Source organism: Mesocricetus auratus, unplaced genomic scaffold (assembly GCF_017639785.1).
Source record: "Mesocricetus auratus isolate SY011 unplaced genomic scaffold, BCM_Maur_2.0 Super-Scaffold_100018, whole genome shotgun sequence".
Classification (NCBI taxonomy): Eukaryota; Metazoa; Chordata; class Mammalia; order Rodentia; family Cricetidae; genus Mesocricetus; species Mesocricetus auratus.
The window spans coordinates 40,842,442-40,858,952 of record NW_024429199.1 but is presented as its reverse complement, the minus strand read 5'-3'; the positions used below and the strand labels follow the sequence as shown (position 1 = coordinate 40,858,952).

Here is a 16,511-nt window from a genome sequence, read left to right as displayed (position 1 = left end):
AAAAATACAAAAATTCAAACATACAGAAGACAGCTCAGCCAGTGAGGAGCTTCTCATGCAGGTGTGAGGACTTAAGACCAATCCCCTGGAAGCCTAGCGCAATAACAGTGCGTCTGTAATCTCAACACTGCAGGTGGAGAGAGGCAGCTCCTTGGGGCTCACTGGCCAATCACCTCAGCCTAATCAGTGAAGCTCCTATTTCAGAAAACAATGTGGAAGTCTCCTGTGGAACAATACCCAAAGTTGACCTTGGCAGGCAGACAGGCAGGCATGAATGCACAAGCATGTATGCACACACACACACACACACACACACACACACACTTCATAATATATCTGAAAATACAGGATAGAAGATGGGAGCATGCTCTCTCCATCTATTTACTCCTGTATGCTGATTCCCACAGCTGGACCACTTTCCTGATATCACTTACTGGCTGTATCTCACCCTCATTCCTGAACTTCCAAGGGACTCTGGGAGTAGCACAGTATAAATAAGCCTCCCTATCTCCTCCTGGAGCAATTTATATAGTAGAACAGAGATAGAGCCAAGGATTAATGGCTTACATTCTCCTTACTGACTAACCATGGAAAGAAAAATAACCCATTCCATTTCATCAATGTGGAAAAAATCAGAGGCCATGACTGATTTGTCACCACCAAAATGAACTGTATGATGTCTAAAATGTGTGTTTTCGAATGGATATGGAAGATTATTTGTGAAAATACACAGAGACTACATGGATGCCTTTGGAAATCTTTCTCTCAAGTAGAAAGAATTGTTGCTGTCATTTCTCTAAATATCCCAAACCACTTCTTAAAATACTTTCTGGTCTATTCAAGCATAAGGGAGCTATGGCTTCATTTGCTTGGTCCAACTCCATTCTCCTGCCATTTACTCTGTTCTTCCCTCTCTGATCAACTCCACAGCCCCACCCTAGCACCAGTGGATAAAGGGTTTTATCCTTCCTGCTATTCTGAGCACGTTGCTAAATCCCACTGAGGCAGAAAGAGTAAGTGGGTCAAATTGCTTTGTGTTCTCTGAATAAATCCTAGTGTTTATCAAGCAGGCAAGAGCCCCCCAGGAAAGAAAGAGAGGGGGCTGATAGGTGAAGACAAGTACCATGCAAACAAAACCAGAACTAACCATAGAAAAAGAAGAAAAGAAAAATGAAAGGAAGGAAGGGAGGGAGGAAAGGATGAAGGAAGGAAATTAAAAATAAGAAAGGTAATTCAAAGGAAATAAAAGTTGCATCAAAAAGCTTGTAGTCTTGGAGAGGGAGCCAGACAGCCAGTAATGAAATAATGAGTAGTGAGCATTTAAAGAACAAGCAGACTCAAAAGAAGGACGTGCCTTCCCCATCCCCAAGGTCTTATTGAAGAACTTAGGTCATGGTAGATTTAGAATGGCAAGAAGGAAATATAAGAACGTTTTCCAAGCCTTGAACTCCAATGAGGCTCTCTGAGAGCCAGCCAAGCCTCCCTAGGCAACTCAAACCCATTCCCAGAAACTTAGAGTTCTTTTATGTTTTGCTTTTTCTATAAGATTCCGGCAAGATTTCAAAACACCCCTTGACATCTAAAATTCAATAAGCTCAGAATCTCTAGTGTCTTATAAAGCAAGCCTCAGGATCTATTCTGGTGTCAGGCAGGAAGTAGTGGGATTCCGTGTCTGCCGTATCTTTAGTGCTCAAGCGAGGCAGCTGAGATCCTGCAGGAACAGACTGTGTACCAGGCCCACCCAAGCCCACATCTTCACCACATACCTTATCACGTGGAAGGAGTGGCTTAATCAGACTGAGCCTCGGTTTCTTCTTCTATGAAATAGAGAGGCTAGCATATATCAATACTTGACATACACAATGCCAGGGTTGTCTGACATAGAACCACAAAAGTTACAAGTTCCCATTCCTTCCCATCTACTGGAGAAAGACCCCTTGTATTATACACAACACCTGAGACAAGAACGGGCTGCCAAACAATGGGCATAGTAAGCAACTTTTTAGTAATAATAAGTTTTTAAGCATGAAAATTTTTCCTTATCACAGCTCTCCTGACAATTTTTTATGTCTTTGTTCTGATCCTCTGAGACTCGGGGTGTTAAATAATCTAGCTTGATTTTTTTTTTCATTCCAGATAACATTGTAGGGAGAAACAGACGCCCTAGTTGTGAGGCTTTATTGGCCCCAAAAGTTACAATTTAAACTCCTTACATTGGATGAAAAAATGTTTTTGTAAGCCTTTGACTTCAGCTGGGTTTGGGAACATTTACAACCTTCTCACACATAACATAAACACCAATCTGCCCTTCTTATTTCTTTGCAAATTCAATTATTTCTAATTACATAAAGGCATCATTGATCAAGTAAGCATAAAAACCCATAGAGGAGAATTTAATCTCCTAAATAAGATTGTAGACTTTAAAGAATAATGAAATGTTATCCTATTTAGTACACAGAGACATCTTTGTTGTCGATAGCTGGGCCAATGTTAAGGGAGATACCTTAGTCAAAATCATACTATAAATTGATGTGGTTCAAATTAGAAACTTTTGGATGTTCACCTCTCTCTCTCTCTCTCTCTCTCTCTCTCTCTCTCTCTCTCTCTCTCTCTCTCTCTCTCTCTCTCTCTCTCTCTCTCTCCCTCCCTCCCTCCAGGCCTGGAAATGGGCTTTGGGCCCTGTGGTCTTGTATGCATTTGAAAGAATAATTAGGTTCTGGAGATTCCAACAAGAAGTTGTCATTACCAAGGTATGTGTGTAGCTTTATGTCTGAATAAAAGCCTGAGTGTAGATGAAAATTTTTATTAGCCCAAGTTTTTAATTTGCCATTTTTATTGCAGGACCGCCTGTAATTTAGAGGCTCGTCTTCTGCTCTAATAATTGCTTCTACTAGAGCATCTTTCAGTATGACCAATTTTGCTAGAGACAGGGATCAAGGCTCCACGCTGGTACACACAATTCTGATAAAAAGCTTATGGCATGGCACTGAAGTCTGCTGTATTTCTCTTTATTATGGTTTCTCTCTAGTGAGGAAAAGGCAGGGAGCTTTACACTGACCATAGTAACCTCAGATACTATATGAAGGTGGAATTTTGCAAACATGTCAGTATGGTCCACACAGCTTCAAGCAAGCACAGTCTTACTTGGGAGTACTGAACACAGGCTTAGAATGAGACCACATGTTGAGGGTATGAAGGGATGCCGGAGGGTTAAGATGGATAGAGTGGACATACATGGTGCTCTACCCTATTTAGTATCATGCACCATGGTGGGACTTCCCTGTCTTGCTGTTCATCCTCATGGCTCTTTAATGTTTGCTTCATGCTAGAGGAAGGTAGGAACAGATGAGCAGAAAAAGCATTACCCACAGGTTGACAGAAGTACAAAGTATTCTACTGTCCTAGTTGGGATTTCTATTGCTGTGACAAAACACCATGACCAAAAAGCAAGTTGGGGAGAAAGGGATTTGTTTAGCTTTATGCTTCCAGGTCATAGTGCTTCATTGGAGGAAGTAAGGATAGAAACTCAGGCAGGGCTGGAACCTGGACACAGGAGATGAGGCCAAGGACGGGTGCTGCTTACTGGCTTGCTCTCCATGGCTTGCTCAGCCTGCTTTCTGGTAGAACTCAGGACCACCAGCCCAGGGATTGCACCACCCACAATGGGTTGGGCCTTCCCCCGTGGAATCCTAATTGAGAAAATGCCTTCCAGCTGGATCTCAGGGCAGCATTTCCTCAACTGAGGCTCCTTCCTCTCTGATGACTCTAGCTTGTGTCAAGTTGACACACAAAACCAGCCAGTACATCTGCCTACTGCCAGGCATTAGCTAGTACAATTCTAACAGAAAGCTGCAGCCCTTCACTGTCTGATTGGAAGAAGTGAACAGGTGAATGCTCCTATGAGTTTCTATGTTGCTGAGTTCAGTATATCACCACGGGATGTCGATCCAGACTTGGACATGTGTAGGGACCCACACCTATCACTAGGAAGAGCATTTTGCAGCTCCATCAGAGGCATTGTCAGAAGGGAGAGCGCAGCCTAGAACTAAAGATTAAAATGCTGTGAGGGGCTCCTCCCACTGAAAAGTGTTCTCTCAATATTCACAAAGCAGGTTGACTTCTCATATGCGGTTACTATAAACCACATGGAGGTGTGCAGAGTTTTTTTTTATGAAACAATGGATATCTATGGAGGGCAACTGCTTCTGTCCTCAGATGAGTCTTTAGTGTAAAGTCCTTGTAGAAGTTCTAAAGGGCTGTACCAAAAATTTAGACCCAAGACAGTGCTCAGTAAAACTCAACAAATAAAATGTTTTGGGAAGAAGTGGAAGATTGGTAATTTTTTTCCTTCAGTGTGAAGAAAACTGCAGGGTTCATTCTCAAGAGATTGAGAAAATACGCAAGTAGCTGCCAAGCATAACAAATTATAACTGGCTTTCTTCTTTTTGTTTTGTTCTTCTAAGTAAAGATGATATGGCAACTATTTTAATAAGCTTGAGTAAAATTATGGGTTATCCATTCATAGACGCTTATACTCAATTAGAAATGGTTAGCTGGACTCAGGGATGTTTGGTCACATGGGGTGTGGAGTCACATGCCTGTCATGTTGCCAAGCAGAGAACCCTGCACAGTGAACTCTATTATCACTCAAGTTACAAGCCCAGGCTTAAAAATGGTGATAAATATCAATGGTCTAAGGAAAATGATACCTCAAAAAGAAAAAAGAGCCAATTATCGATTCTGCAAGCCTTTAATGGAATGCGGACTGTGTTCTTGAGATGCCTGAGTGGGAATCCCTGCAGCTCTCTTGCTCTGTTGTAGGTGGTGAGTCACCCGTCTGCAGTCCTGGAACTTTGCATGAAGAAGCGTGGTTTCAAGATGGCGCCTGGGCAGTATGTCTTCATCCAGTGCCCGTCCATCTCCCCTCTGGAATGGCATCCCTTCACTCTCACCTCTGCTCCCCAGGAGGACTTCTTCAGTGTGCACATCCGCGCCTCGGGAGACTGGACAGAGGCATTATTGAAAGCCTTTGGGGCAGAGGGACAGGCCCCCCGTGAGCTCTGTAGCATGCCAAGGTGAGACTCCCCGAATCACTGTTACATTCAAGTCGCAATACTTCAAACAGGAAAATATCTAAAGGCATTAATAAATTATCAGATTTGGCGATAGAGTTATACTAGGCTGAAAACTTGGGTTTGTTTTTTTTTCAAGTCTTCTTAAAATGTTATAATTTAAGAGAAGCAAGTACATTTCTGTAAAAATAAATAAATGTTCAACAAAAGTAGGCGACGATCCAGGAAGAAAGAACAGTTTCCTTTCCAGGTCCAAAAGCAGCTCTTGTCTAATTATATACAGCCTGCCATGAGTCAGACAGCCCTGTGAGCTCTCTCCCGTCGCAGATCGGGGTTTCAGAATGTGTTTTCAAAGGTTTGTCTCCTGAAGAAGGATGCTCTAGTCTGGTCATTGATGAACTTGACCTGTACTGTTCCTATATGACTGTATGGTAATATATAGGAGACTATTCATCTCTGCAATCCTATTTTCAAATTCGTAGTATAAGGCACTGAAATCAGGGTTTCTTCTCATTAATTATGATTCCACCTGTCCCACTACCCTATTCAGAAAAGCCCAAGCATTTGACCCAAGACCCTGTGTGTATGGTCATGCCTGGGCTCCTGTAAGTGAACAAGAAGGTCGATTCCCACTCCTATAGGGTCATTCAATAGTCCATGAAGTTCATGGATAGGGCTCCAGAAGAACAAGAAAACAGAAAAAGATGAGGAAAACAATTTTAAAGCTAAATATTTTAATGAAGCATGAAAAAGAAAAAAACATCTGCTTCTTCCATTCTCGGGAGACAGTGGCCACCACTTGTTGGCTTTAGTTAAACAACAGAGTGGTGCATATTTGCATGGGAGTTCCTGCAAGTGAGATCTGTCACCCCTCTCCTGTATCTCCAGAGCCAGGGTAATGTCAGACACATAAAGATAAACATAACAGAAAAAGTAATACCTTCAGCCCAACATGTATTTTAGCTCATTTAATTTGACAAATATTTATCGGTGACTAAGTAAGCATCATTACAAGTATAAGGAATGAAATGAAATGGGCTTTTTTGCCCTCTTCCCCTCTCTAGGGAAGCAGGAAATATAAGTATGTCACACTGGCTTTGTCTAGTGGGTGGAATGGATGGATGCCTTCCTGTTAAAGATGAGATATAAAGGATAAGCAATGAAACTGAATTCTAAGGTTAAAAATGACATGAAAATGCCTAAAATCAGGGAATGTAGAAGGAAGTGACTGCCCACACACATACAACACAATTACAGTGTCTGCTTACCTTCCTTGTTCCTACGCATCTCCTCCATTGTTAAGCTTCATACCTTCAACGCGTTATCCTTGCTTCTGTTCTGTGTTTATCCAGTTATGCAGTCTGCCAAACATTCTTCCCTTTGCCAGCCAACTGGGTTTCAATCAACCCACAGAATGCCCTGGGTGCTACTTCTTGTCTATGGAGCATCACCAAGAGGGCGGACATGATCTGGTCTCTGGTGCCTCTCTGGGTACATCTGCTCCAACCCTTTGTCCTTCATGGATATAATCCTCCAGACCTCCTTAATTTTTGGTAACTGACAGATAAATTGCATGTGCTTACTGTGTAGAACATGGTTTTTAAAGTACATGTCCATTGCATTTATGTATATACATTATGTCTATATATGCACATTATGTACAATTACGCTAAATCTAGTGAAGGTTGTTAGTTAGCACAGTTAGCACTCCCACAATAAGAACATTTAATGTGTACTCACTTTGCATTTTTCAAGATTATGATAGCTCATCCACGGTTACAGTCACCTTGCTTTACAGTGTCATCTCTTCAGTGTCCTTCCTGTATGATTCTGTTTAGATCTCATTTCACTGACATCCCCCTATGCCTCTTTCCGCACTCCCTGCCCTGCCCAGGTAATCATCATACTACTATCCAATTCTATGAGAACCACATTTTTTATATTACACTTAAGTGTGAGGTCACAGTAATGCTTAATTTTTGATGTAGGCTTAGCTATTGTATTCCATACTGACCTTGGCATTATGTGTAAGTGCTCAGCCACAATTGGCTGCAGAGTAAGAAAGGCCAAATAGCCTAGATATGCCAATGGTTGTGTTAGTTACCAATAGTCCTCAGCTCAGAAAAATGAGGAAGGACGTTGATGGTGTGAGGCATCAAGGATCTAGTAAGACTCAGCTGCTGTGAGACAAATAGCTTCCTACTTTAAATGAAAATACTGAATCCAAATCAAAGGGATGACAGGTGAATAAACACGGAAAGCAAGAGTTTATCCAGGGCTCAGGAGATGGCTCTATAGATGAGGAGCTCACAGCATAAGTGATAACTCAAGTTCATATCCCCAGAACCTACATAAATCCTGGGTGAGCATGGCAGCCCACTTGTAATCCTAGTGCCCGTGGGGTAAAGACAGGTGATCCTGGAGTCAGCTTGTTAGCCAGACTAACCAAATCAGTGAGCTGTTGGTTCAAATAAAAGATCCTACATTGATATATAAGATGGAGAGTGATCAAGGAAGACACTTTGACATCAACTGCTGTCTTCTACATGCATGCACATATGTGTGCAACACACATGCAGACACATACGTAGAGGAACACACACAAAAAAGTCACAGTATACACAAAAAAGAAAGGAAGGGAGAGAAAGAGAAAAAGAGAGAGACAGGAAGGAAGGAAGAAAGGAAATGTATCCAAAAGATATCCATTCCAATTGCAAGGAATAGAGAAATATAGCCCACCCACCCCAAAATAAAAACAAATATTAAGGCATCAAGACTTGATATATAGGAGAGGAGAAAGACAGGAAATATACTCTAAAGGAGGCAAGAGGTGAGAGCCTTTCAGATTTCTGTAAGACATGAAAAAGAATTATCTCAAACTTAGACCTGCCCTCAGTATATCCAAGTGCCTTACAGGTTGCTGTCAGAGTATGGCCAGTTCTCAAACAGGGAAAGGAAGGGCTCAAAATTATAAACAACTAGAAAGATATATTTTTTCTGTGGCCTTTGGGACACAGGAGTCCTCTGAATTTAATTGATATATTTTTGTAAATTGGTGTCAAATAAATCACTGATTACTAATTATAAAAATAATCAACAATAAGACATCTTAATCCATGGGTAGGGTTTCTATCTATCTATACCTACTTATCATCTATATAATTATTTATAAGATAATCTACAGTGGGCTAAGATACTAGCACTTTCTGGTTAATGGCCTTTTAGTTTTATTCTTCTATTTCCATATATCAATATGTAATTAAGCCTTATTAATTAAGATTAACTCAAGGAGAGTTCATTTGAATTATTAGGAGGTCTGGGATATAGAATATTTTTAAATAAATCCATTTGAACTTTCATGAACACATATTTAAAGCCCAAATGAGTTAACCCCCACCCCCACCATGCAGGTGACAGGCTCTCCTCGGGGACCAGTTATGAATGACTTAGAAACCTTTTAATTACCATATCTTTGTTCGTATGTAAATGTGTACTTTTGGAGTAGTTGGAGTTGTTTAATACATTCTGCCTACTGAAATGCTCTAAATATTCCCTTTACAATTGATTCGACCAATTGCTATTAAACAGCTCTAGGGTTAGTAGTCCAGGCAAGGCACCTGGTAAGCAATGAATAAAGACAGACCTGTTGCCTACATTTATAGACCTAGAAGCGCAGAGGTCAAGATGGACATAACTACATCATGAGCGCACACACAGTATAAATGCTAACATTACAACAACAGAGGGAGGATAGATGAGGGAATTTCAGCAAGTCACAGGAGTCCAGGAGGACTTCCCTAGAGAAATAGTGTTTAGACAGGCCCTAGAGGAAGGGTACCATTTAAGGAAGTAAAGAGAGAGGATAAATTGCAAGTAAGTAGTCCATGTGAAAAGATGCTGTCTAGATGAAGACAATACCCCTACCCATTTAGGAACTAGAAGAAAGGCCAGCAAAGAGAAATGGGGAGAAGAGATGGGAAGAATCCAGTGGCCAGTGCAGGTAAAAACAAACATCTTATTTACTCAAGGGATATGTTTTATCATTATACAGAAAAATTGCTAAGCAAAGGCAAAACATTTTTACTGCCCCTAGGATTTATTTTTTTAGCAAATATCATATAAAATAGTGAGTTTTTCAAGTGGTATATAACTGACAAATTATTTCAAAATTATATTCATTCCAAATGAATCACCTGTTAGACTAAAATGATAGAAGTGTATGAAAACATAGCTAAAGAAATGAAAATGGGGGATTTTACCCTGAAAAGGAAATGCAAGTCTTCCAAGCCACCCTGGAGTGTCTGCTTTACTTTCAGCTGGCAGGGGAGGGAAGAAAGTCAGGGAGGCAGCCAGGAACATCTCAGAACTCTCCAAATAGCCAGCCATGTGGATGAGGTGAGCCACAGCAGAGACAAGCAAGCTGTGTCTTCCATGAACCGCACCTAGCTAGGGTGTCCAGAGGGTGCTACTCCAGTGGGGCGGGTGCCTGGGATCTAAAGCTTCCTCCAAGTTCTCCAAATAGAGTATCGTGTGTGTGTGTGTGTGTGTGTGTGTGTGTGTGAGAGAGAGAGAGAGAGTGTGTGTGTGTGTAAAAGTATGTCTGTGAGTGTGAGAGTATACGTGTGTGAGTGTGTGAGAATGTGTGTGTAAGAGTGTGTGAGTGTGTATGTGTGAGAGAGGTGTGTGTGAGTGTGAGAGTGTGTGTGTGCAACTCACATGTGAGTGTTCATGTGTACATAACTGCACATGCTCATGAGAAGGCCATGAGTTGATGTCAGGTTGCTTCTCTGATTTTTGCTCCTCACACTGTTTTATTTTTGTTTTCGAGACAGTCTTTCATTTGCCTGAAACTTGCCGTTCAGATAGACTGGCAGGCCAGAGAGCTCCAAGGACCTGCCTGTCTCTGTTGTCCCAACACTGGGATTACAAACTTGCTACCACACTCGGCTTTTTATATAAATCCTGGGAATTAAATGATCTGAGGTCCTCCTGCTCTTATAGCAGATACTGATCCAACCCATTTACCCATCTCCCCTTCCCCAATAGAGAATCTTCATATTTCCCACCAACCTTTCAGCCTGCATCTGCTGACCCATCCTATGACAATCACGGAGCTTGAGATGTCTTTGCATTCAAGAGTATAACACTCTAAAGGTCAAATGAACTGCCCTCTGTGATTCCAGGCTGGCTGTGGATGGGCCCTTCGGAGGCTCTCTGACAGACGTGTTTCACTACCCTGTGAGTGTGTGCATTGCCACAGGAATTGGAGTCACGCCCTTCGCCTCTCTTCTCAAGTCCCTGTGGTATGAGTCACAGAGCCTGCCTGAGCTGAGCAAGGTATGGAAAAATCATTAGTTCACCCTTCCACGGAGGGAAAGGTTCGACACCCTTTTATCTATCATCTGCCGATTCCAGGGGAGGATTTTAATTAACTATGAGGGATAAACTCAAGGATCCTTAACTATACTTATGTTCTTAAAAATCTCCATTCAGGATTACATTTATGAGCAGGGTTATGTCTAATCTTGTTAAAGATGACAAGACATAAATTTTATTGCTTCATTGCCATTACAGGACATGTAATTGCCTATCTCAATAAAATGTGGACAGGCTGCAAAAAGCTATGTGACTGGGTTACAGTTAGTCATATTAACAGGCAGGCTTCCCCCTTGTCTCTTTAGATCCGTTCTGTGGCTGCAAATGTCCAATTCCATCTTCCTTCCATGGCCTCTCCTAGCAGGACTTGTCGGTCCTCTCACAGCTGGGTGTTCCCCATGAGACTGTATTCTGGAGAATCCAGCCTCTAGGTGAACAGAGGAGTTACAGAAAGAGACATTTCCTCCCCTCAGAAGGGAAAAAGTGATGAAGGCCAGGGAGGCCTTGGTTCTCCTCAGCTCAGCGAACTCATCACGCTAATGTGTCATACTCTGAGCGCAAACCCTCTTAGGACCAGCATCAGGTACTACAACCTCAGTGGAAAGACGGCCATGTGTCTTGGCTAGGGTTCCTATTGCTCTGGAAATTAAGACACTACAACTGACAACACCTTGCAGGGAAAGGTTTGTCTCATCTTACAGTCCCACGTCATAGCCCGTCACAGTCAGGGAACCTGGAATCAGGAACTGGAGCAGCAGCCATGTAGCTCTGCTTACCTGCTTGCTCGCCTACTGTTTTGTACACCTGGGACCACCTGCTCTATGCTCTCCCGTGTCTATCGCTAATTAAGAAAATACACAATGAACTTTCCCACAGGCCAATCCAGTGAGAACACTTTCTCAGCTGAGCTGTCCTCTTCCAAATTAACCCTAGCTTGTGTCAAGTTGACATAAAACTAGCCAGGACACCGTGTTAACCTGGAGCACTGAAACACATGGGGGTGGGGGGCAGGACACTTGGCAAGTTTAGACCTGATCCTGCCCTACCCGTGTCTGCTCTGTGCAGCCTTTGGCTACAGTTTCCTACTGGACCAAAGGAAGACACTGCAGTCAGGGAGTGGATCCCATCCCAGCTTAGAGTTATGACACCACATGTCCCGGCAACCCAAGAGCACACTTCTGCAGGGTGCCTGTCTGTCTGTCTGTCTCTGTCTGTCTGCCTGCCTGCCTGCCTGCCTGCCTATCTATCTATCTATCTCTGTCTCAACCTCTCTCTCCCTCCTCCCTCCCTCTCTCCCTTCTCCCTCCCTCTCTCCCTCTCTCTCTCTCAACCTCTCTCTCCCTCCTCCCTCCCTCCCTCTCTCTTCCTTTCCCTCTCCCTCTGTCTCTCTGTGAGTGCATGTACACACTCATATAAATGCACCTGTAATTTAAGTTTCAAGCACAGATGCCTGTGTATATAACACGAGTATCAGGATCAGAGTAAAGACCCAAGTAGCAGCCCTCAGGAATCTCTACCTTTTGTTTGAGACAGGATTTCTCCTTAGCAGGCTATCTGGCCTGTGGGCTTCTCGGGATCTGTTTGTCTTGTTGGGATTGCAGGTGCATACTGCCTTGACTGGCTTTTTATGTGGGTTCTGGAGATCTGACCTCGGGTTCTCAGACCTGCAAGGCAAGCACTTGACTAAGAAGCCATCTCCTCATCCCCACTGTTTATGATCAGAGAACCTCTGAACCCAAATCTTGCTCTCTCAGAGGCTCTACCTGATCAGCTATCACTAAGGAAGCACAACCCATGGGGCTTCCATACACCTCTTTGGACTGGGATTCCTGTCCTTTGGACAGGGGGTATTTTTTAAAGGCAAATAATGTGAAATATATTACTACTGTGCACATGTGTATAAAATAATGTAAATATGAATCACATCCATAAAGATATAAACAGACTGCTAGTACTATCAGAACAAAGATTTATGAAGAATTTTCATATAGAGCTGGGCATTTTACATATCTGATATCACACATCTCTTGTAAGTAGCTGCTATTTATTTCCATTTCACACAAAAGAAAACACATGCCGATCCCAAAGCTAAAAAGAATGGTACAGTTGTCTTATTAGATTGCCTTAATTAAAATAACTAATAACCTCACTTCACCAATGAAGGACACAAAGCACAGAGAACAAACGAACAGTAGAACTAGAATTCAAATTTAGGTCCTTCTGGTACCCAAGCTACCCAGTTTCTTTTTTAATTGTCATTTATTATTATAGGATGTACGGTGGGGCGGTGCCACGGCATGCCTGTGGAGGTCAGAACACAGCTGTTGCGAGTTGGCTGTCTGAATCCACCTTCAGGCCTAAGACCCAGATCATCAGAATGACAGCACAAGCACACTTATACCACAAGCACCCTTACCCACTGAGCCATCCCCCTGGCTCCGAGTCTGTCTTTCCTTCACAACCATTTAGCAAAGCAAGCAGGATAGCTGCTATTCTGTAGGTTTGGATCTCAGAGCAAGGTCTTCTCCATCTTCATCTTGCAGTCTACCAAGTAAAACCCAGCCGTGTGGGTGGCTTGCGGCTTTGCAGTTCCCATGACACCTGAGTCATACCATGCCTCACACAGAGAATGTTGAGCGCATGAGTCTCTCTTTCATTTGCTCACTCAAGCAACATGTACTCAGCACCTAGTGTAGTAAGTCAGACTCTCCCTCCAAGAGGCATATTTTGGTGAATAAGCTCAATTTTATGCCAGAGTATAAGGAATATACAGGATTGGGGGGCCTGGGGACAAACCCTAATTTGCATCAAGTGGCACACTCCTATCACAAGGCTTAGTATGTGGCAGTAGACTCCTATAACAGAGTCCCTAGCACAGGTCTTCTCAGCAGGGATCTGTGCCAAGGGTCAAGATAAAGCTGAAGCAGGCATCTGGTTTAGAGACAGCTTTTAGATAAGGTCAGTCTTCCAGGTCCAGGGACACTCTCCAGGTAAGCGCAGGTAGAGAGCAGGAAGCCTTGCTGGGGAGAGTGAGTTCCACTTTGCTGAGCTAACGAAGTCAGGTGCTAGGCTACCTCTGACCCTCCAGCAATGTCTTCCGACACCAACTCACATCTGACTTAAAATAACTTCTCTTCTTTCCACTCCCCTTGCCTCTCTGCTGTCCAACTGTGTTATCCTGTTCTCTTCCTTATATTGACATTCATGGAGCTTCTTATTGCTTTGAACACACTGTGAGCTCCTTCACCCTGCTCTCTCCTCCTCCAACACCAGGGCATGCGATTCTGATGTCCACCTCGACGCTCCCAGTTGGAAGAAGTGGCATTCCCATGCTATTCGAAGTTGAGGCTGAAATCCATGCTTAAGACCTGATGCTGAAGAGTTGACCTGCCTAGTCACAGGGTTAGGGTGTTTCTATCTTTTGAAGCAGGTGTGTGTGTGTATGGTGTGGGAGAGTGGGGGGGGGCTGGGGGTATATGCGTGTGTGCGCATGTGTGCGCATGTGTATATGTGTGTGTGCATGTATGTCGGGGTGGTGTGTGTGTGTGTGTGTGTGTGTGTGCACAGCTATCACCAGGCTTATGTAACTAATATCTGTAAGAGCCGCCTACATGCTTTTGAGATATAAATACAGTTCCTTCCACCAAACTGTCAGCGTCTATATAATTTTGAAAGTGCTGCAGAGCAAAGTGGTATTTATCTAACAGCATCTTCACAATTTTAGGTCTAGGCTACAGCTTCCAGATTGTTCTCTCTCATAACACGAGGAGAGGAACGGGAGCATAGAAACGCAGAGCTGAAATTTGCTGTGTGAACTGTTAACTGCAATTAGGTTGAAGGTTTTTTTTTTCTCCTCTAGACGCAAAATACCCCCTTGGCATAAAGTTACGCATTTCTATGTTCAAGCCTCAAGTTGTAACTCCACAGCAAAAAGAAATTGCTGCAACTTTTCAACATTGCTACCCTTGTACACAGTCTCTCCTCCTCCTCCTCCTCCTCCTCCTCCTCCTCCTCCTCCTCCTCCTCCTCCTCATTCCTCCATTGGCTTTTTGAGAAAGGGCTTTTCACTGTAGCCCAGGTTGGCCCGGAACTCTATGGTCCAGGCTGGCCTCAAACATTTAACAATCATCTTGCTTCTGCCTCTCCCCTGCTGAGATTACAGGTGGAGGTCACTATGTTGAGCTGCATGTAGCTTCTTCACCCCCTCCTTTGCCGTGTAAATCTCAAACTCTTTTACGTAAAGGCAGTCCTATAATCAGTAAGGTACAGGTTGATTCCTGGCAGGATAAAGGAGCACTGTCTATCTGAAGCAAACATGTTAGAGTGTCTTTGTTTCTGGCTTTATACTTAAAGATATAGAGCAGATTGGGGACATGACTTGGTGGGTAAAGTTCTTGCCATGCAAATGTGAGGGCTTGAGTCTGAGTCCCCGCAGCCCCAGAAATCCAAGATTGGAAGTGTGTGTCTGTAATCTCATTGTTCCTACTGTGAGATGGGAGGCAGAGACCGGAGACTCTTTGGAACGTCAAGGGCCAGTTAGCCTGGTATATTTAGTGACAAACAAGAGCCCCTGATGCTAAACCAAGAGGAAGGTGAAGATGCAGGCCTAAGGTCGATCTCTGAACTCAACATGCACCTGTACATCTGCACTCAGATCCGCAAACACCCACGCACTCGCCTACCCGTGAGCACGTGCCTGCTCGCCATCCACAATGACAATGCTTTAAAACAAAATAGTCAGCGGGTGGACCAGGAAGGCACCAATTACCCAAGGGGGAAAACTCACCACGAACATAGGAACGGATCGATGGAAGAAAGTGAAAATAAAAGGCGGTGTTGAATTAAAGAGATCGTTTCTGCGCAGAAGTAAGCGTGAACGTCACTAAGATGAATGGAGAGAAGAACAGTGGTCCCCGTGGGTGAGGGAAGAGACAAAGGTGGGTGAGAAGTCTCTGGTGCAGCACGGAGGAAGCCGGGCGCTGGGAGTGTGAATGCCCTGTGGTGATAAAAGTCCTCCAACTCCTGGCTAACAGCTATGATTAATTCTACATCACGCCCAATTTGTGAAAAGAACTCATGAAAAAGTTAGGACAGTTTGCTTTTGCAAACTGTCAAAATGATGAATGAAATAGGTGTGTGTGGATGGGGAAGGTGGGGGAGGAGACTGCTGACATAAATATATTGGCTTACACATTTTAGTTCCTCAATATCGCAGCCACGTAGACGGCTCCGAGGGAAGTACCAACTGGGAGAGTTGGTTCATTTTCTTAACTGCATATGTAATCTTCAGAATACAATAAAATAGATTATAGAAAAGCCGAGATAATCTAATTCCTTCATAATTGTCTCTCTTCATCAACTCAATAATAGATAACAGTGATAATGGGTATTTATAGTGTGTCCCATAAAAATGGCCTTTGGGTTCCTAACCTAATATAATAAACAGATAATTCAAATAAAAAGACAGCACAGGCCAGTGGGAACAAGGGAAAGAGGCCAAGAAGGACAAAAATCCATACTCTACTTTAAGATATTAATAAAACAAAGAGGGACCTGCTCCCTTTCCTAATGAATGAAAAATGCATTTAATTTAATCCGTTTATTTTGAGAAATTATTTACTTGCACTTTCCCTCACACTGGAGCTCTGGCTACTTCTCCAATTGATCACCTCTCCCAGCCACAGAAATCAGCAATCAATTGAGCCGGGAGGCTCAGGCCACATTCGCCTCTCCTAAGCACTCGTAGACACCCCACTTTCTTTAAGTGGCCTCAGTAGACTCTGGTACCCCATTAGGCCTATGGTAAGGGAACTGTCCTAGCACTTTCAATGCCTTGATTTATCAATCATACTAGCTTTGGTGATCATTCTCCTTGTATAAGAAAAGATTTAAATAAAATACGTAATAAAAAATCTCCCATTATTGATTTCACTTCTCAAATTAAACACAGCCTGATGAGTCCCCAAGGAATCTTCATGAAACACGCCTCGTTCCACCGATTTTCAATCCCTTTACATAGCAGACATGTACACGAATGGAGTGGCTGCTTTTAACATAATGTAT

The 16,511-nt window shown here is 43.1% G+C and overlaps 1 protein-coding gene across 1 annotated transcript in view; it reads left to right on the top strand.

The window, feature by feature from the left end:
- Nucleotides 1-16,511, top strand: part of Nox3 (NADPH oxidase 3) — a 58,643-nt gene that overhangs the window by 19,538 nt on the left and 22,594 nt on the right. The window contains exons 8-10 of the mRNA XM_005065910.3: nucleotides 2,658-2,750; nucleotides 4,822-5,075; nucleotides 10,256-10,409. Coding sequence (XP_005065967.1) covers nucleotides 2,658-2,750; nucleotides 4,822-5,075; nucleotides 10,256-10,409 — 501 coding nt within the window. The remainder of the gene's footprint in view (nucleotides 1-2,657; nucleotides 2,751-4,821; nucleotides 5,076-10,255; nucleotides 10,410-16,511) is intronic.